Source organism: Cynocephalus volans, chromosome X (genome assembly GCF_027409185.1).
Source record: "Cynocephalus volans isolate mCynVol1 chromosome X, mCynVol1.pri, whole genome shotgun sequence".
Taxonomy (NCBI): domain Eukaryota; kingdom Metazoa; phylum Chordata; class Mammalia; order Dermoptera; family Cynocephalidae; genus Cynocephalus; species Cynocephalus volans.
In genome coordinates this window covers 117,279,112-117,301,135 of record NC_084478.1, presented here as the reverse complement: position 1 = coordinate 117,301,135, position 22,024 = coordinate 117,279,112, and the positions used below count along the sequence as shown (strand labels likewise).

Genomic DNA, 22,024 nt, shown 5'->3' with positions numbered 1-22,024 from the left:
TGATCAGTGGTAATGGGACGAGTATACAAGGGTACTTCAAAAAGTTCGTGGAAAGATTCTTGTTATCTTTCAATTCTATTTTTCCACGAACTTTTTGAAGAAGGTTCTTACAACTAGGACCCCACCTGGCTTTCTCAGCCCAGCCCATGTGGTATCAGTAAAACAGTACAGGATACCAGGGAAAAAAAGGGAAGGGAGCAGGAAGGAAGGTCTCTGTCTTATTTAAAGAGCTAGTAGAGACAGAAAAGATTTAAGAAACCTATCCAACAGATTGCACAGACCGCCCTTCCACTTAGGCCAGTGAGTCCTAATGAAACTTTTGAGTCACACGTCAGTGACTGACATCTATATAAGCTGGTGCCTGTGGCAAAAAAATGTGGCCACTAGGCAATGGCACCCCCCTGGGGTTGTGAGCATGGTGCATATGTTAGAATATGGCTATATTTGATGTCTTTGGAGGCTTAAATAATTAACCCATTCTGAAAATGTAACTCAAGAGGAATCATGAAACTTTCCATATACTTTTTCTACTTCAATTCTGTGTGTTTTCCATTTCATGAGGGATGGACAGCCTCACCTTTAAGACTATTAGAAAATACCTAAGCAGAATCACTCCTCTATAAGCATGCTTGCTACCATCACTGGGATCTAGGCAGGCAATTAAATATTTTGATTTTAACCTCTGACTCTTTCAGTGCCTCTTAGGCTATAAACAAGGAAGGTGATAATATCTGTGTTCTTTAACACAGGAGGTGATGCAAAAAAGTAGAAAATAAAATTATCACGAATAAACTGTTATGTGTGTAATATGCATCTATACTTACCAGAATTGCTGGTTCACCTTTTCTCTGTAGCCACCCTTTACTATTTGTGTTCATGAGCAGTAAAGCAGCTGAAAGACAAGAAGTAGTAAGACAAAAACAGAGCAAAATGCTTTGTACATAGAAGTAGTTACTTTTCCCACAGACCCTGAAGAATAAAGGGAGAAAGGTGGATTGCAGACCAGTCATTATATGAAATCTAGAAATCAGCTTTGTAACTCCATCTGCTATCATATCTGTTCTCTATAATTCAGTAGGTACACTATCATCAATGCTTCCTATTTTCCTTCTGGGACATCCAAATGAGGGGAGTAAAGGACAGTTTCCATGTCTTGGAGGTACCAAACTAGGGATTTTGATAGAATATTGGAAAAGGGGATCTAATATCACAGATTTCTACCTTTTGCAGATAATGCTGTAGATCCAGATGTATCTGCCAGAACAGTCTTTATAGATGTTGAAGAGGTCAAGAATAAATCTTGTTTGACCTTTACTGATGATGGATGTGGGATGACACCTCATAAACTACACCGAATGCTCAGGTAAAAATGTCTTCATTCTCTTTCTCTTATCTTAAGCTAATGAACTCTATTTAAGGATTAATAATTTTCTTTAACATCTTACTTTCTCTTTATTCATTCAACAAATGCTTATTAAGCATCTCTTCTGTGCCAGGACACTGGTTATGAAACAGGCACTGTTCCTGCCCTCATAGAACTTATAGTGTAGCTGGCAATTTAGATGATTAAGCAAGTAATTATAATGAAAAGTGATAGCATAGGGCCGGCCCGTGGCTCACTCGGGAGAGTGCGGTGCTGATAACACCAAGGCCCCGGGTTTGGATCCCATATACGGATGGCCGGTTCGCTCACTGGCTGAGCGTGGTGCTGACAACACCGAGTCAAGGGTTAAGATCCCCTTACCGGTCATCTTAAAAAAAAAAAAAAAGTGATAGCATAATGATAAGAAAGTAAAGGATGCATGAGATGAGTCTGCAGGGGAACCCAATCTGATCCCGGAGGTTAGGAAGAGCCTTCTAGATGAAATGATATTTAAGCTGAGATCTAAGGGCAAGTAGACTTTAACCAGATAAAGGGACACAGCAAGGGATGAGAGTTCAGGCAGAGAACAGCAAGTGGAAAGACCTGGAGGCCTTCACTGGTCTGAGATGGTCTCCAATTTATATTAACCTTCAACTCACTCTTAAATCTGAAGTACTGGTGTTGGGATGATTTGTGGATTAGAACCCTGATGGCACCCAGGTATAACCAAGCTCCATGAAATATAAATAGAAGGCATTCACACACACAGTCTTTGAAGGTTTTGCCGTAGAATTGCAAAGTTTGGAAATTCTCTTTTCTAACTGTTGACTTTAGGAGATAAAACTGATGCTATAAGTTAAAGGATAGGGCTGGCTTTCTACCTTCCTTTTGAAGCTATTGCCACTCTCAGTTCATTTAATTACTTTAAAAGGTTTGTGCTTGATAATATGTTTGTACTTTATTATCTTCACATATCAGACAGTGGAAGATGAGTGTTTCCTCAACTCCTTCCTTCTCTTTTCTTTTGTAGCAGATGAGGTCAATTACTCTCCATGTGGCTTCCTGAACTACAGTGTGTGAAGCACGAGTAACAATGGAGGGGTGTTGTGGAGGAGGGAAAGGGCTCAGAACTATAAAAATGGAAAACAAATTCATTTGGTTGTAGTTCTCTTTGAAGGCATTCTAAATCAATAACCCTGTTTGTAGGGAAATCCTTTTGATTCATCAAAGAAACAAAAATGAGAATTGGACAAAATAAGCAGTTATGTTTTACTACTCAGCAGTCTGTATACCTGGTGTCTCAGACCCTCCTAATTAGAAGAATATTTGCAGAAAGCTTCTAGAAGTGAGACAAGAATGTGACCAGTATGTTAGTGAAGGTAGAAAGTCAACCCTATCCTTTAACTTATAGCATCAGTTTTATCTCCTAAAGTTAATATTATATATTATATATTAAGAAAAATAAAATTTTAGATGGGATGGAACCAAAATATTTATATGTCTAGATCTGTATGCATTAATTTTTTCCCCTAAAATTGCTTATCTTCTTAAAGACTCCTTCCCACTACACCTTTTGACATGGTTGTCAAATAGTGGGCCCAGCAAATCTGATCACCTTCTGTTTTGTCAGTGGAATTACATCTGTGAAAGATGGTGGTTCTAGTTATAAGGTAGGAGGGAGGAAAAGGATGGTCGCAAAATAATTGCAACAATTTTTGTTCTAGATTCCTTCATTTATTCATTCAATAAATTCTTACTGAGCACCTATGTGCAAGGCACTAGAGATGAAGTGGTGAACCAGACAGACATGATCCTTGTTCTCAAAGGGATGACAGTTTAGTGGGAAAAAAAAGAATTGACTATTAATATAACTAAATAGGCTATTCTACCCAGTGGTAAGTGCTAAGAAGGAAGAGTACAGTTTCTTTGAGAGCGTATGGTAGAGGGCTCTAATCTAGTCTAGGGAATCAAAAAAAGGCTACTCTGAAGAAATGATATTTGAGCTGAAATATGAAGGATGAGTATGATCCATTCAAAATTTTTTCCCTCCACAAGGAGCAAAACAGAAATTTCCTATCATGTCAAATATGTTTCCCACTAATTTGAGCTGGGCAATTATTCCTCATATTTAAAACTTAATTTTAGAGGACTATTTTAATGAGTCCTTAAAGTAGTATATATACTGGATTTTGTGATTGTATCTTAAACTTGAATCAGCTAGAAGATACCATTTATTTAAAAGAGATAATTGAATCTGATCCTAACATCTAGCCAAGGATTCCACTTATCATAATTTGTTTTTAAATAATTGAACTTTTGAGGTAGCTTTGCAAATTATTATTAAGTATATTAATTATTCTGTTTTTCGTTTGGGGGCACACTACTTTTGTATTTGGAAAAAATAATAGACGTAATTATGCAAAACTATTAAGCCTACGGAAATTCTATTTGACCTATAACTTTTGTTGTTATCCTGTCCACATCTTCCAACTCTTTATGCTACTCTGCCTATTTTTAGGCAAAATAGTTGTGTAACTGTACCAACAGTTTCTTCCATAAACATAGAATCCAATGAAAATCAAATTAACAGGGAAATGCCTGTCATTAAATTCTTTCAAAGTTTATGATTTATTCTCTTTAGCTTCTGGGTATAGTGTGTGACTCAGCTAGTCTATATATTCAGCTGTCTTTTTCAGCAAGGTGGAAAACCTCTTTCAAAGGCCAAGGATTAGGAACACAGAGCCACAAATTGAAGGTGTTTGCTACCTGTGATCAGAAATGCATTTCCTAGTAGGTCTGTTCCTCTGAAGCGGAGCCAGAGAATAACAGTATTCTTAGCAGTCTTTCTTTCTTTTATATGACATATTACATCACCAATATATCTAGGAAACAACAGTGCCTGCCCTTGTATGTCCATGGATTTTGTTAAGGTTTTGTTTCATTGGTCAGAGTCCCAATTTAAGTTTACCTGTCTAGATTCTTGACATTTTAAGGTACTCAAGAGCAAGCTGCTGTATTCTTGGATTCTACTCAAAGAGCTAGTATCCAAGCCACCTTGGTGTGTAAACAGCATTGTCTCTTACATGAGAGGCTAGAACAAGACTGAATTAGCGAAGATAAACCACCTAAGCCAAGACAGCTCTGTGGAAAATTATTGAGTTGTACCACACTATAAAAAATTCGTTTCTACAATTCTGTTATTATGTGTGGTGAGGGCATTTATACTAGGTAATTATTTGATTGGTATCCAGCATCTATTCTGCAAATTTGCAGTAAAATAGAATATCTAGCATGGGAACTTATAAAAGAGCATATGGGAAGAGTTAAGTGAAACAACAACAGAAAATCCAGAGCTTCCAGCTCCTCTCTTCTCATTATTCCTACGCTTTTCCATTCTGGTGCTGGCCGCGTCCTACTATGTATCTTTTCAACCTTATGTAGTTATTTGGTGTCCCCAAAATAAGTAACACAATGAAGGTTTATACTTACAATGGGAAGAAGAGGTGATAGATGTCAAAAGAGGCTAGGACATTAAGGGAGTAATATAATCTTCCTATTTTCACCACTTTTCTTTGACCACCTAATTGAAGCTTTTGTGGTATTAGAGAAAGTTTAAGTCTAAATAACCATACAAATTTATTTCACGTAGTAGGTAAGATTACTATTTGTGAAGAGCCCTGAGTTTTAGATGTGACATTAGATCTGATGTAGGGGTAGGGAATAGCACATGACAATTATCGGAATGACATCTGGAGTTAGTTTAAAATTAAAGTTTGAATACTACTTTATACTTAATATATACTATATATTGTTTTGCATACAGTATATAATTTAATCCTCATAACAACCCCGTCTTTTCTAGCCAATTCTTCCACAAGAGGAATGGGAATGCCTGATTCTTACCAATTTATAAGTCTATTTCCTGGAATACTAGAGCCCATAGGCAGCACAAACTCAATGTTCTTTTGTTTTTTTCAAAGGACTACTGCCCTAGAAATTAGCTTTCTCTGTCATTAGATTTATTTGTATGATACACAAAGCTCCTATAAAGTGTGTACTCTAGAAGGACATACAGTATTATTGTATAACACCTTGAAATAGAAAATTAAAAGGTGGTCCTCTTTCTTTGAGAGTAAACACAAAACCACAGCCTTCAGGAAGTGGAAATCAAGCACTTCAGCCCTCCCTGCTCAAAAGAGTAAAAGCCAAGACGAGGCTGCTCAGTCATAGCCTACATAGTGTCTATATTATTGATGTTTGAGAAGCATCTAGTTTGCAATATATGAAATCCTTCCTTAGACTGTAAACTATGAGGGCAAGAATCATGTCTCTCTCTCTCTTTTTTTTTTTTTTTTTTTAAAGATGACCAGTAAGGGGATCTTAACCCTTGACTTGGTGTTGTCAGCACCACGCTCACCCAGTGAGCTAACCAGCCATCCCTATATAGGATCCGAACCCATGGCCTTGGTGTTATCAGCACCACACTCTCCCAAGTGAGCCATGGGCTGGTCCCAGAATCATGTCTCTTTTAATAACAGTTGTGTCTCCAGAGCTTAGCACAATGCATGACATATAGTAGGTGCTCAGTAAATATTTGCTAAGTGAATGGTAGTGTACAACATTATAAGATTAGTCAATCTGGAGGGAAACAATTCTTAAAATTAGTTTTATTTGTGGTGAGGGAATATATAAGAGGCAGGTAATCATTTTTTAGATTTCATACCTTTAATTTTTTTAGGTTCTGTTATTTTGGTGTGTATATGGATGGAAAATATAAGAAAGGGAAAGGTTCTAGCTCCCAGATTAAGCTGATCATAAGGAGCTACAGAGATTGTTGAGGTGACTCAGTTAAAAGCCCTTAGTAGAACAAGAGAGACTTTATACTGCAGCTGTTTGCTGATATTCCAAGGCAGAACTAACTATTTTTATCCCTTGGCACTATTCCATTGAACTATCCCAGCAGATGGAGCTGAGGGTAAGAATTGGAAGGGTTATCCTTTGGGTATAGAGTTGAAATTGTCAGGATACATGATCCCTGACTTTCAGGTTTCTAGAAGGTGATATAACCAGGTTAGAAGATGCCTAATCTAGTACCTCTGACCAGTGCCACTATCTGTTCCTTTTTTACCCTCTCTAGATAACTACCCTTTTCACCTTACCCTAACTTTACTTCTAGCCATCAGAGCCATTTTATCTAGACAAGGAAAGCAGCTGTACAAGGCCTTCTCCACCTCTCTGTTAGCCAGTGAAAAGGGGCCTTTTTACAGTTACAAAGTGTGACTATAACGTAGTGGAACTGTTTATGTATACACAAACCACACAGGAAAATCAGTCCCATTACCCCATAGTAATTTCCTAAGTTTTTAACTTAATAGTTTTGCCCAGAAATACCAAAAGGAACGAAAAAGGAGGAACTTTTTACAAGTGTTCTTCATCTGTAAGCCAAACATTCTGCCTATCACCTATCTTAGGATGCTTTTTACCTTTCTGATTTCTTTTTTCTGATTTCTTTTTTCTTGTGTAATTACAGCTTTGGCTTTACAGATAAAGTAATAAAGAAGAGCCAGTGTCCCATCGGAGTCTTTGGTAATGGTTTCAAGTCCGGCTCCATGCGGCTAGGAAAGGACGCTCTTGTCTTCACCAAGAATGGGGGTACTCTCACTGTTGGACTCCTATCACAGACCTATCTGGAATGTGTCCAGGCCCAGGCAGTTATTGTACCAATTGTTCCATTCAACCAGCAAAACAATATCCTTTTGGAAATGGAGAATGTTGATTAAAAATTAGTCTACTCTGACTATTTTAATAGGAACCTCTTTCTTCAGGTTAAATCCAGCTATCAAAAGAGATATTCAAATGTCTTAAATTTAACTAGAATTTCCTTCTATTAAATCTTTTAAAAATATAAGTAGACCATTGATAGAAGCTTAGAAATGTTTTAGCTATATTGAAATTTTCATTGTTATGCGATTTGATCTTAGTACAAGGGTATTTCAAAAAGTTCGTGGAAAGATTCATAGCATCTTTTAATTCTGTTTTTCCACAAACTTTTTTAAGTACCCTCATATGCTCTCCCCACCTCCCACCACCCCACGGTAAAGTTCCCAGGGCCTTTTCCTTTTTTCCCCTAAGGGTAGCTACATTTGCATTCATACTCCTAGAGACATACTGTTTTATCAGCTTATCTGTCCCTATACCTGGACAAGCTATTATTTCTGTTAAACACCAGGTTGTTTTGACCAGAGCAGTATAGCAGTAAGGTTTGAAATCATTGCTTCCAGAGAGTTAAAAAATTCAGACTTTGGTCTTTTTCTTAAATATAGGACTTATATCTTTGAAGCTATATTCTGCAGAGGTAACTGGTTTTGGTGTTTGTCTCTACAACTTTTCTGTATTTTTCCCCTTTCCTTTCTTCTGTAGCAGTAATGCCCATGCTTTATGTCTATATATTTGTCTAAACATTGAACCCAAAAGGGTGCCTTCTCAATAGCACCTAAGATGTTAATTTTTCTTTGACTATATTTTGTTTTACAAAAAATGATTATTACTGAGGATTCCTTGCCCAGCCTAGAAGCCATCTTGAACTATTCAGTTTTCAACAGCGAAAATGACCTGCTGTCCCAGTTTGATGCCATCCCGGGCAAAAAAGGCACTCGTGTTCTCATTTGGAACATCCGCAGGTATAGTATTCCCCGGGTGATAGATTCTAATAGACAAAGGTAGTATGATGAAGCACCTTTTAGTAAGTCTTTGTAGAGAAGCAGAGTAGATCAATTTTGATGCATATTTCTATCTAATTGCATACCTTTCCATAATTTTCTCTTAGAACCATAGTTCTATTTGAGATAGTGGTTCTTGTTGGTAAAATGTGGCACATTTACATGCATAGAAACATGCATATCTTGAGGCTATTGCCACAAATAATCAAGACAGTTCAACATTATTCTAAGATCCTCAGAATCCTTTGTAAGTATCTATTTGATACTCATGGGCATTGTTTTCAGATTGGTAAATGAAAGTTGTTTTACCTATTTGACAATGAAAATGAAGTATGAGAAAGAGAAATAGTAACAAAGTACATGGTCTTTAAAAAATAAGGACCTCTATTAGTGCTTTCAGAGTAGTTGTATTAGAAGTAGAAAAAAATTTAAGCAGATATATCTGTTGAGGCTGGCTTAAGATTATATCTTTGGAACTAATAAAACAATCTAGAAATACTACATGATATGTCATTTCTTTAAAGTTGACATGTCAAATGCAATTCATTTAAGGGTGTATTAAAACCTAAACTCTAAAACTTAAAAACCTTTAATATAAAGTAGAAGTATTTCTGGTATATTTAATAGACAGAATATCAGATATATTCATTCTTTTCTCCTTAGATCAAGTATTTTGTCTCATTTCTTAGCTGGTTAAGACTTCTATAAAAAAGTGCTGGTTGACAGAGTGTACTTACAATTAAAAAGAAAAATAGTAAGGAGGGCTCACATATGGCAGTTTAGATCTTCCCTTTGTCCTACTGGGAAAACCTCAAGTAATATAATTTGTATTACAAAGGATCATTTTCCTGAGGTATTTCCAGTGATTTACATTTTTTTCTTTGTACATCATTTCTCAGTTATTTGGTCCTAGTTGTTATATACGTAAAGGATTGCATGTACAAACAAATTTGAGAAAAGCTGGCTTGAATAAAGTTTACCTTGTTGCTTTGCTCCAGGACTTCTCAGAGATTTTAATATGCTAATGTGCATTGAAAATATTTCAGACGGCAATATAGTATGCAGTTTTTCACAATTTTTAAAAATGTTTCTCCAGGGGCTGGCCAGTTAGCTCACTCAGTAGAGCGTGGTGCTGATAACACCAAGGTCAAGGGTTTGGATCCATAACCATCAGCTATACCTACCTCCTCCCCCACCGCCCTGCTCCAAACAAAATTGTTTCTCCAGACCTCTTTTCCTTAGATGGAGAAGGTGAGGGACAGGAAAAATAGGGAACCTCCTCAGGTTATATGTGTTAGGGTGGGGTGGGGTAGTGAGAATCAGGATTATTCTGGAAAATCCAGTACTAAATTGCTATTACTGTGACAGAGGCTTTATACAGGATACATATAGTGGCTCTGATCCAGCCCTGAAAAAGGAGTTACATTTTCAACATAGCATCCCTGAGCTTATGGAGCCTGAAGTATGAGGGAGGCATCACTAGAGCTTGAGGTGACTCTGAAGGCTGAGAATTGTTTCTCAATTTTATTTGGTCATACAACTTTTATTTTTTTGTTTATTGTTTAAGAATATCTTTAGGGACTACTGTGCCCCAGAACAAATTTTGGGAACTATTGTTCTGATATATGTTTTCTCGATAACCCATCATTTGTTTTCAGTTTTTTTCAAGGAACAAAGATGGGTCTTTTTACCTTTTTTTCCTGGCAGTGGTTAGTGATGTAGCACAGGGTGTTAAAGTGGACCAAATCTAAGTGGTCCCAGAAAATTATGGGAAGAAGAAAGGTCCTTATGAAAGTCATTTTAGTACTATTATTTTTAAATAATAATTCCGTAAATGGTATTCAACAGGACTAGTAAATATACCTATTTTTATAGCAGTCTTTTTTTTCTTCTAAGAAATAGGATTAATTCTGGGGAAATCTTGGTATCTCATTAGTCCTTATACTAATTGCTGAAGTTAGTAAAAGTAGGTTTTGATTCATCTGTTCATTTAGTTGGGCAAAATGATGTTGACTGACTTATCTAACAGTATCCAGAAAGTTGGGATCTATTTTAAGATCTTGCTTTGAGGATAGCTAACATCCATTTGATTTATCAGATTACAGACATTCCACGTTCCCTTTCATTTCCTTATGAACTTGGCATCACCACCTCTATGAAACATAGTAGATTTGTTTAGACTAGAAATTCACTTAATTATATATGGTCCTTGAACCAAGTTGTTTGTAGTTACTTTGGTAGTTAGGGAAAGAAATAGATATCTGAGTTTTGGCTCATATTGTTTCTTTTCTCTTGGGTTCCTAGTGCATTTTTTGTCCTTTGGAGCCAGTTTTTGTTAGATTGGTACTTGTCTCTTTTACCCAGAAATAAAGATGGGAAGTCGGAGTTGGACTTTGATACAGATCAGTATGACATCCTGGTTTCAGACTTTGACACAGAAGAAAAAGAGACTGGTGGTGTTACCTCTGAGCTACCAGAAACAGAGTATTCTTTACGGGTAAGTAAGAATGGTTTTTCTTCAACGGTGAGAGGTAAGATTTCCTATAATATGAAAATAATATAGAACATAAATCTTGTTTTAGTTAAAGATCTTTAGTTATATAGAACTTATTTTAGTTATATAAAGATTACAGCCTTTTAGACCTGTGCTGAGATTCCTTTTCACTGTCTCCACTGAAACAGTTTAGCTGATATAGTCAGCAGTACTTTAGTGTGGTAGTTGACATAGTATAACAAGGTATAGAAAGTGAGCCAAATCTTTGCTCAGAATAATCATCAGATGCTAGCAGTGTTTTATGGGGATGTCAGTAGAATTGGCAATACCACATAATAACTTTCCCTTTACTGTTCCATAGGCATTTTGTGGTATTCTATATATGAAGCCACGAATGAAAATTTTTCTGCGTCAAAAGAAGGTGACTACCCAGATGATTGCCAAGAGCCTGGCCAATACAGGATATGATATATATAAACCTACCTTCACAGTATCCTTACAACTGCATGAAGTTGACCTCTTCATTTCAGGATTAAATTTTCAGGTTGAGACAGAAAAACAAAAACTTTCCGTTTCTAATTAAATGATGTGTTATAGTGCAAATCCTATTATGGTGTACTCTAAGGAAGTATTTCTTGAATGCCAATCTACATACCAGTTTTATCAGAAATCACCTGGAAACTGTTAAAATAATACAGGGTCCTGAGATTTTAGAGATTCTGGTTCACTAGATTCTGAAATCTTTTTTTTTTTTTTTTAAATAAGAAATATTTATGTATTTTTAAATCCTCAGCTGATTTGAATGAACAGCCAGGTTTGAGAATCTCTGCCATAAGGAATAGTCCACATTGTTTTGTACTGGAATTTTGATATATATTACATTGATTGAAATAAGCAAAATGTTGACTAGAACTTGTTAATCTTTTGGATATAGTGTGATTTTTGTTGTAACAGGTCCAAACTTATATTGATTGAAGTTAGGAGAGTGGAAATTAAAGGTTGATTTTCTAGGGTGAGATGAATCTTCAACAAATTTGACATGTATTTCCTGGTACTTTTCATAATGGCAGTCACTCAGAGGAGCAGTTACTTGTTTTCACTTCTACCCCACAATGCGTTGGGAACAGATTTCAGATACTAGAGAAAAAATTGTAAGATGAATTATGGAAATTAGGTCTATCTTTATTAATGGATTTTTTTGGGGGGAAAAAAAGTCTTTGAAAGATTGAGAACACATAATAAGTTATGAAAAATTGCTCTTTTAATTATTTTCAGTAACTAAGCATCACTCTTGGCCCAAGAAACAAGTTTATATTCTATTTGCTTTATCAATGTTGTTATCTAGCTTGCTTTGTCTTTCTTTCTCTGACTAAAAATTAGAAATTTTTGTTTCCTTTTTAAAAAGCCATATAGTTTTTACTTATAAGCAGATCAGTTTTCTCCTTCTTGGGAACACGTACCTTATCTACCAGGAAACTTTTTTTTTTAAAGCCCTGAACAAACCCAACTTAATAAAGCCAGAGTTAGCACTGTTAGCATGTGTAGGGAAATTAATATCACTATGTAGGTTAGTATATTAGTGCTATAGGTTTAACAGAGCCAGTCTAAAGAAGAGCTTTCTGACTACTTTTAGGATATACCACATTTCTGTCTCCACTTCCTTCTTTTATGGGTGTCCATCAGAGCAACTCCTATACATATATTCTATTTATACCTCAGCTGTTCTCAACTCCTCTTCCTATTAAACCAGTTACCTTCCGATATTACAGTTTACACTAAACAGATTCACTATAGGCATGAATACAGTGAAACTCCTAATAAAATTTCCCACAAGGTCACTGAGGAACAAGATCATCAATGCTAACTTATTTATTCCTCAATCATCAAAGGCCTCTTCTTTCCTCTATGTTCTTTCTCCTTATACTAATTTGGAGAGTCTCCTACCCCAGTATACATCCACCTCATAATTTAGAACTTTAAAAGTGTACAACAGAAAGAAAAATTGGCCACTCTTAATATTTAAAATGTTCATTTTATGATATGGGATTTTTGCTTGTTTGGGGGAGTTTTATCTTGTTTTTGTGTTGGAATAAGGTCTTATTTGAGGTTTGATGTGAGTTTCTAGAGTCAAAAACATTGTATGTTTTGAGCCAAATAGAAGTATGTTAGGTTCCCCCTTGCATCATGTCGTTGCATTATACATGACCCATTTTTTTCATATGGTTTTGATGCAAGTAGCTGTCATTTAGTGGGGTCAATGGAGATCATTTTTGAATAAGTAGCAAAAATGAGTTTTCATTCAATTCATTTAGACATGAAGGTTTCTTAGTATTTGTTTTAACGAAACTCAGTTTTTGTTTCCCCTTTATCTTTCTCACTCTGTTATCTTGGCTTTTAAATCAAATAAAACTTATTAAAAACTCATCATTATTCATGTCTTACTTATAATAATTCTTTTAATTTCATCTATCCATCCAAGCTTAGTAACTTCTTCCTATGAAATATGTTACTACAGGACTGTTCATTGTTCTTTACCTTTAAAAGTGATTCTGTCCCTATTGCTTCTGCTTTCATTGTGTTTTGTATGGTTATCAGGACTTACCTTATTGCTTAAAATTGTGTGGATTTGTATTATGCCATTTAAAACTTATCAGAGCCTATGAGCGCTAGCAGCAAACTGAGCAACTAGCAAGGGTTAAGAAATGTTTTGTGATTATTTATGAATTTTTTTAAATTTTATTTTATTTTGTCAGTAAACAATGTGGTTGATTATTGTGGCCAATTACCGAAACCTCCCTCCCTCCTCCCTCTCCCCCCTCTCTCCCAACAATGTCCTTTCTGTATACTTGTTGTATCGACTTCAAGGAATTGTAATTGTTGTATCTTCTCCCCCCCCCCCCCGGGGGTATTTGTGTATTTATTTATTTATTTTTAGCTCTCACAAATAAGTGAGAACATGCGATATTTCTTTTTCTGTGCCTAACTTGTTTCACTTAATATAATTCTCTCTAGGTCTGTCCATGTCGTTGCAAATGGCAGTATTACATTCTTGTGTTTGATTTTATTAATATGGTGTATCACATTTATTGATTTGCGTATGTTGAACCAACCTTGCATCCCTGGGATGAATCCCACTTGATCGTGGTGAATAATTTTACATATGTGTTGTTGTATTCTGTTTGCTAGTATTTTAGTGAGGATTTTTGCATCTAGATTCATCAAGGATATCGTCCTGTAGTTTTCTTTTTTGGTTGTATCTTTACCTGGTTTTGGTATCAGGATGATGTTTGCTTCACAGAATGAGTTTGGGAGATTTGCGTCCGTTTCAATCTTTTGGAATAGTTTGTAAAGAATCGGTGTCAATTCCTCTTTGAATGTTTGGTAAAATTCTGCTGTGAATCCCTCTGGTCTTAGGCTTTTCTTTGTTGGGAGCCTTCTGATAACAGCTTCAATCTCCTTAATTGTTATTGGTCTGTTCAGATTTTCTACGTCTTCATGGCTCAGTTTTGGGAGTTTGTATGTGTCCAGAAATTTATCCATTTCCTCCAGATTTTCAAATTTGTTGGTGTATAGTTGTTTATAGTAGTCTCGAATGATTCCTTGTATTTCAGATGAATCAATTGTAATATCACCTTTTTCATTTGTAATTTTTGTTATTTGAATCTTCTCTCTTCTTTTTTTTGTTAGCCATGCTAACGGTTTGTCAGTTTTATTTATCTTTTCAAAAAACCAACTTTTTGATTCATTGATCTTTTGTCTTGTTTTTTGGGTTTCAATTTCATTCAGTTCTGCTCTGATCTTAATGATTTCTTTCCATCTGCTAACTTTAGGTTTGGATTGTTCTTGTTTTTCTAGTTCTTTAAGGTGAAGTGTTAGGTTGTTCACTTGCCATCTTTCCATTCTTCTGAAGTGAGCATTTAATGCAATAAATTTCCCCCTCAATACTGCTTTTGCAGTATCCCACAGGTTTTGGTATGATGTATCATTGTTTTCATTAGTTTCAATAAATTTTTTGATTTCCTGCTTGATTTCTTCTTGGACCCATACATCATTAAGTAGAAAGCTGTTTAATTTCCATGTGTTTGTATAGTTTCCAGAATTTTGTTTGTTATTGATTTCTAATTTTAATCCATTGTCGTTTGAAAAAATACATGGGATAATTCCAATTTTTTTGAATTTGTTGAGACTTGATTTGTGACCTAATATGTGATCTATCCTGGAGAATGATCCATGTGCTGATGAGAAGAATGAATATTCTGAGGTTGCTGGATGGAATGTTCCGTAGATATGTGCCAAGTCCAATTGGTCTATAATGTTGTTTAGCTCTTGTGTTTCTCTGCTGATTCTTTGCCTAGATGATCTGTCCAATATTGCCAGTGGGGTGTTCAGGTCCCCTGCTCTTATGGTATTAGTGTCTATTTCCTTTTTTAAGTCTAATAGATTTTACTTTATAAATCTGGCTGCTCCGACATTGGGTGCATATATATTTATGATTGTTATGACTTCTTGATGGATCAATCTTTTTATCATTATGTAGTGGCCCTCATTGTCTCTTTTTATGGTTTTTAGTTTAAAGTCTATTTTATCAGATATAAGAATAGCTACTCCCGCTCCTTTTTCTTTTCTGTTTGCATGGTAAATCTTTTTCCATCCTTTCACTCTTAGTCTATGTGAGTCTTTATGGGTGAGGTGGGTCTCTTGAAGGCAGCATATAGTTGGGTCCTCCTTTTTAATCCAGTGAGCCAGTCTGTGTCTTTTGATTGGGGAATTTAATCCTTTTACATTAAGAGTTGTTATTGGAAGGTATTGCTTTACTCCTAGCATTTTATTGATTTTTGTTTCAATGTCTTAAGTGTCTTTTGTTTCTTTCTTTCTGATTTACTGTTTGTTTTCTGTATTTATTGGTTCCTTGGGTTGTAGATAAACTTTTTTTTTTTTCTCTTCATTGTTGCCATTTTTATTTTACTACTGGGTTTTGATTTTTCTTGGGTTTTTATGGCAGTGGTAGTTATTTTTCAGGTATGAAACCCAGTACTCCCTTGAGAATTTCTTGTAAGGGTGGTCGTGTGGTAGTGAACGTCCGCAGTTTTTGTTTGTCTGAGAAATATACTATTTGCCCTTCATTTCGGAAGGATAGCCTTGCAGGGTAGAATATTCTTGGCTGACAATCTCTGTCTTTTAGTATTTTGAATATATCCTCCCATTTCTTTCTGGCTTTTAGGGTTTGTGATGAAAAGTCTGATGTTAGTCTGATTGGGGCTCCCTTATAGGTGATTTGATGCTTCTCTCTTACAGGTTTTAAGATTCTCTCTTTGTCTTTGAGTTTTGCCAATTTGACTGTAACATGTCTTGGAGAAGACCTTTTTGGGTTGAATACATTTGGGGATCTTTGAGCTTCCTGATTCTGAAGATAAGTGTCTTTTCCTATACCTGGGAGTTTTCTGCCACTATTTTGTTGAATATGTTTTCATTGCAATCTCCTTTTTCCTCCCCTTCTAGAATACCCATGACTCGGATATTTGAGCGCTTAAGGTTGTCTGATATCTCTCTTAGATTTTCTTCTTCTTCAATGTGTTTAATTCTTTTTTCTTTTTTCTTTTTTTTTTTCTTTTGTCTGCCTGTTTTATTTCAAACAACCCATCTTCAAGGTCAGAAATTCTCTCTTCTGCTTCTGCAAGCCTGCTGGTTATATACTCTCTGTTGTGTTTTTTATTTCATTGAATTAATTCTTCAGCTCAGCTAGCTCTGCTACGTTCTTTTTCAGGGCATTGATTTCTTTGTACATTTTTCTTTCAGGTCCTATATCCTTTTCCTCATTTCATCTTGTCTAGCTGAGTTTTCTTGTATCTCATTTAGTCCTTAGAATTATCACTCAAAATTCCTTGTCATACATTTCAAGGGCTTCTCATTCTATAAGATGTAGAGCTTGAAAGTTATTACCCTTTGGTGGTGTACTTTCTTTATTTTTCATATTTCTGGTATCTTTCTTTTGATGTTTAGTCATTGTGGCAGGGGATTTCACAGTCCACAGGTTTGACACTATTGTCTGGCTAGGATGCTCCTGGGGCTGCCAATTTGGTATGGCTGCCTCAGTGTCTGCTTGGTTGCCCTCTAGTGCCTTGCGTGCGTTGTTGCCTCAGGTCTTGGGCTTCTCTAGGGAGGCACCTCTCTGGTCAGCATGCACTCAGCCACGCTGGGGATGGAGTCAGGTGGCCTCTGCGAGGCCCACCTGCTGGGTTACACACTGGTACCACAGGGAGCGTGGTCTCCAGAGAATTTCCACTTTTCCAGCTGGGCACTTCTCTGATCCGCACACACTTGGCTGAGCTGGGGATGGAGTTGGGAGGCAGTGGCGAGGCCTACCTGCTGGGGCACGCGTTGGCACTGCAGGGCATGTGGTCTCTGCAGAACTTCCACTTCTCCAGCTGGGCGCCTCTCTGATCCGCACGCACTCAGCCGGGCTGGGGATAGAGTCGGGTGGTGGCAGAGAGGCCTACCTGCTGGGTTGCACGCTGGCACTGTGGGGCATGTGGTCTCCGTGGAACTTCATTATTTATGAATTTTTTAATCACTGATGGCATGTTGGTATATTTTTGTACAGTATTTTTATGCATGTATTTATATATGCACACACATATATATATTTCTTTTTTAAAATAGTGCTTATTATAATCTGAGCATTTCCTAGTGTTCTCAAATATTTTTCAAGGACATAATTTTAAGAGCTGCATGATAGATTATGTGGATATACCAATACTTAATCATTCCCTTATTGTTGAACATTTAAATTATTTATGTTGTTCTGCTATTATAACTAATTTAAAAATCTCTGTAATTCATAAACCTTTGTGGGCTTCCCTGACTATTTCTCTAGGATAAATTCCCAAAAGGAGAATTACTTGGTCAAACGTTAAGAATATTCTTTAAACTATTGCTACAGATTTTTAAAATATTTTCTTAGAAAGGTTGTATCAGTGTACATACAATGGTGTTTGGTGTTTTTTGCTATACTATATTGCAAAATGTCCACTAAAGCCCCTGCTGTTTGTCTCCTTAATGATTTTCTTCTCAGAATAAGCAGGTGAGAATCACTTTTGGGTTCTCTTGCAAGAATAGTAACCAGTTTGGAGTAATGATGTATCATAACAACCGACTTATAAAGTCCTTTGAGAAGGTGGGATGCCAGGTGAAGGTGAGTGGTTAATGTTTCTTTGTCATAGAAGGCTGAAAAGAGTAGGAAGATAATTTAAAATTTGCAGAGGAGATAAACTAAAGAATTTTACTCCATCTTATGATGATTGTTGAATTCCAATCCTGGAATTCTGTGTTACCCATGAGCAGTTTTGTGTTGAAAAACTCTCTCATTCTTCACAGATGGTAATCATCCCAGGAAATTTACTGAATGTATTTTCTAGGTAGCTGTTAATAATAGGTAGAATTAGAACACCAGCAACTTTGCCATGTATATTAGCTTATTAGTGTTTTAGATAGCTCTTTCCATTTTCTTGGAGAGACAGTAAGGCATAGTGGAAGGTGCATAAAATTTGGTAGTTGAAGGCTGGGATTTGGGTACTTGATTTCCCATTTACAAGCTGTATAACCTTGGATGCATTTTTTAATTTCTTAGCCTGGATTTTTTTTACCTGTAAAATGGAAGCAACAATAAAAATCTCATCTGCTTTTCCTACCTCACAGCTTACAGGGTTGAGAGATTTAAATGGGGTAAATTATGTGAAAATATTTTGTAAACCAAACTATACTAATGTTACCATCATTTTTAATGTTGTAATGATAATTTAAAGTAGTAATTTCCACAAGTATCCCTTTCATTCCTATTTTACAGGTAAGATTTCTAAAGCACAAAGAATGATAAGCCACTTTATATTACATAGTAGGACAGAATTATATGAGGCCTAGGATAGCTAATTTTCAGCCTATCTTTTTTTTTGACCAGTAAGGGGATCTTAACCCTTGACTTGGTATTGTCAGCACCACGCTCTCCCAAGTGAGCCATGGGCTGGCCGTAGCCTATCTTCTTTATCCCCGTTATAACATCTTTAGACAACTCATGTTTGTGTGCCAGTCCAATTACACCTTGACTCAGTTCCTTCTATTAAAGAATAAAAAAGATTTTAAATCCAAAATACTCTAACATAAACTTGTAATTAATAGTCACTGCATGTCTGATTCTCTTTAGTAGTTGTTTGGTGGCCTATATACAAGGGTACTTCAAAAAGTTCATGGAAAGATTCATATTATCTTTTCATTCTATTTTTCCACGAACTTTTTGAATTACCCTCATATGGAAAAAAATGCTTATTTTAATATATAGCATGTGATGATCACATAGCATCCTTAAAATTTTTTTAGATGAAGTTTTATTTCAGTTCCTTAGAAAAGTAATATATAATCTTGATTTATCAGCAGTGTAATTCTTTATGCAAATGAAATCTTATGGCAATTCTGGAATATAAAACAGATGAATGTGGAGGTAGTGTGAGTAAAGTAGAGATAGCTATTAATCCCTGAAGAATCCTAAGGATCTGTGGATTATAGTTTGAAAATCTCTGTCCAAGAATTTGTCAGTTTTCAGTTCAATGTAATACTTGCAGTCTGTTGAAGTACATTTTAAGTGTTTCTCTAGATCTGGATGGCCTTTCCTTGCCCATGAACATTATGTAACCTTTCTATTATTGTTTGGAATCAAAAGGAAATGCCTTCAGGCAGTCAACAGTAATGTAAGTGTTGAAATTAATATTTTTCTTCTAAGCCAACTCGTGGAGAAGGTGTGGGAGTAATTGGAGTCATTGAGTGCAATTTCCTAAAACCTGCCTACAACAAACAAGACTTTGAGTACACCAAGGAGTACCGGTGAGTAACTCCCAACTTGAGGTCCTTCTGATAGTTTGTTCAGATATGATTGAATTCTCTGAAACCTCTAAAACTGTAAGCACAATAAGCTAACTGAGAATTACTTCAAATCTATTTTCCAAGATTAGGGATAAAATGATTTTATTTCTAAATTAAAGCTTACTGATACTTGATATATGGAGTCCAGTTGAGATAAACTTTACCTTTATAAGTTATGGAAAGAGCATAGGAGTCATTTGTAAAATACTTCTGAAGAAATGAAGAGCTCTGGAATTGATCTTAATGGAAAGAGATGAGTGGATCTGAAGTTATTGAGTACATTGGGAATAAAAAAGCAGTTTGAAGTTTGTTCCAAAAATTTTTCTTGAAGCCAGTGAACAGATTTAGAGGAAAGTGTTGGAATAGTGAGAAAAATGTATGCTTTCATGGAAGCATCTGGATTTAATAGGAAAGACAAACAGGTAAGAATCAGAAAGGAACTTGACATTAAGGCCGAACCAGTAGGGATGTTTTTAGGAGACAGAGAAAAGAGTTGTTCAAGCTAAGTAAGAATAGTTTTTTTAAAAACTTTTGGGGAGGGATGAATTATTCATTCCTTCTTTAATCAAGTATTATGAGAAATCTCCTATGTGCCAGATACTAGGGACATAAGGATGAAAAATAAGAATCGACACCTATAAACAAGTGTGATGAGATATATGCAGATAAGAAACTTACATACCTGGCTTACGGTCAAGATGGCAGAATAGACGGTCCCCAGAAATCTTTCCCACTCTTTCCCACAAATCAACCAATTTACAGCTATTAAAAAGCAACAACAGCCAAGCTGGGGCTGCTACAGCTCAGGGGAAGAGAAGGAGAGACCTATGCAGTTCATGAAGGCAGGAGAAGCCACGAAAAGAGAAAGAAAGGATCGCTTCTACCATTTTGAACCCTGGCTACTTTAACGCTGGAGCTGTTGAGTGCACGGAGCAAGAGCTGGCAAAAGCCGCAGGTGTGCCCTTTGTATGAAGTTGCTTGGAGGCAGCAGGGCAGAAGAGGTTATTGGTGGCCCTAGGCCAGCAAGACAACTGGCAGGGTTCCTGTGGACCCACACAGGAGAGAGGAGCCACTCAGGCCAGTGAGTCATCACGAGGGACCAGCACATAGCCCGTCCCATGGGAAGTGTTTGGAGTGTGGGTGGTGGGGGAGACAGGCCCACCAGGGGAACATTGGGTCACAGCATGGACAGCTTATCTGTCCTCCAATCAGTAAAGACCTGCTCAGTGGAGACTGGTCAGGAATACAAATCTGCAAGGGATGCAGTTTGCTGAAGAGTCTCAGGCCCAGACCAGAGCTTCCACACAACCCAGGTGTACTAGATCTCACAAGGCCCAAAAGTACATACAGAGTCAACAATTAATACCTGAGCTGTACAAAAAGCCTTCCCCAGAGAATCAGCAGCAAAGCAGCAATTTAGCTCAACCACAGGGCTCAAGTGCTGGTTCCCACAGGAAGTTCCCCCATTTTAGAAGTAAGCAAAGGACAACAAATTAGTTCCAGTGCAGAGTTTAAGTGGTGGGAACAGCAAATAATCCAACACAGAACTGAAAGAAAAAACAAAATACCCACATACCAGAGACAAAATTTGACATCAACTAATAAAGGTGTCACATCACTGAAGAACACCTATAAAACCTAGAAGGACCGGAAGCCCCCTGGGCTTTCAAGCCAGGGATAGGTGAGGGCTGGGGGCCTAAGCCATGTCCTACAACATCTGCAACCAGCCCAGTGATGACCACCAAGCTGCCACAGGAAGCACTCCAGTCTCCCGAGCTAGGGCAATGTAGGGCTGAGGGCCTCGGCCACATCCCCCTAACATCCACAACTAGCCCAGTGGCGACCACTGAGCTGCTGCAGGAAGTGCCCCAGGCTCCTGAGCCAGGGCAGTGAGGGGCCAAGGGTCTTGGCCACACCCCCCCGACACCCACAACCAGCCCAGCAATGACCACCAAGCTGCCACCAGAAACACCCCAGGTTCCCGAGCCATGGTGGTGGGGGGCTGAGGGCTTCAGCTACACACCCCTAACATCTGCAGTCAGCCCAGCAATTACCACCGAGTCACTGCTGGAAGCCTCTTGGTCTTCTGAGTTGGGGTAGTGGGAAGCCGAGGGCTTCAGCCACTTCCCCCTGACATTTGCATTCAGCCCAGTGACAACCAAGCCTCCACTGGAAGCCCCCTGGTCTCCCCTGCAGGAATTAGGGATGTGCCACATACTTCAACCACACCCCCCCTTCCCCCACCCTATTTCCTTACCGTTTCCCCTCTCCCCCTCCCCCCCAACAGCTCCACAACATCTTAGAATGTAAAAAAATGATAATAAACTTAAAGAAATTTACATACCTATAAAACAATTGTTTTAATAGGGGATATATGCAAAATGGGGAGAGCCTTTAAATATTCATAAATAAGTCAAGGAAGGCTTCACAAAGCAGATTATATTTGAGCTCAAACTTGAAGGAAAAGGTTGAGTTTTCTAGGTGGACAGATAGGGGAAGGACACTCTAAGAAGAGGAAGTATATGCAAGGACACAAAA

The 22,024-nt window shown here is 37.1% G+C and overlaps 1 protein-coding gene across 2 annotated transcripts in view; it reads left to right on the top strand.

The window, feature by feature from the left end:
* The window catches only part of MORC4 (MORC family CW-type zinc finger 4), a 56,684-nt gene that overhangs the window by 4,583 nt on the left and 30,077 nt on the right, over positions 1–22,024 (top strand). For both annotated transcript variants that reach the window (XM_063083398.1, XM_063083397.1), the window contains exons 3-9: positions 1,231–1,363; positions 6,894–7,111; positions 7,896–8,043; positions 10,447–10,579; positions 10,938–11,066; positions 17,649–17,768; positions 19,347–19,447. In XM_063083398.1, coding sequence (XP_062939468.1) covers positions 1,231–1,363; positions 6,894–7,111; positions 7,896–8,043; positions 10,447–10,579; positions 10,938–11,066; positions 17,649–17,768; positions 19,347–19,447 — 982 coding nt within the window. The remainder of the gene's footprint in view (positions 1–1,230; positions 1,364–6,893; positions 7,112–7,895; positions 8,044–10,446; positions 10,580–10,937; positions 11,067–17,648; positions 17,769–19,346; positions 19,448–22,024) is intronic.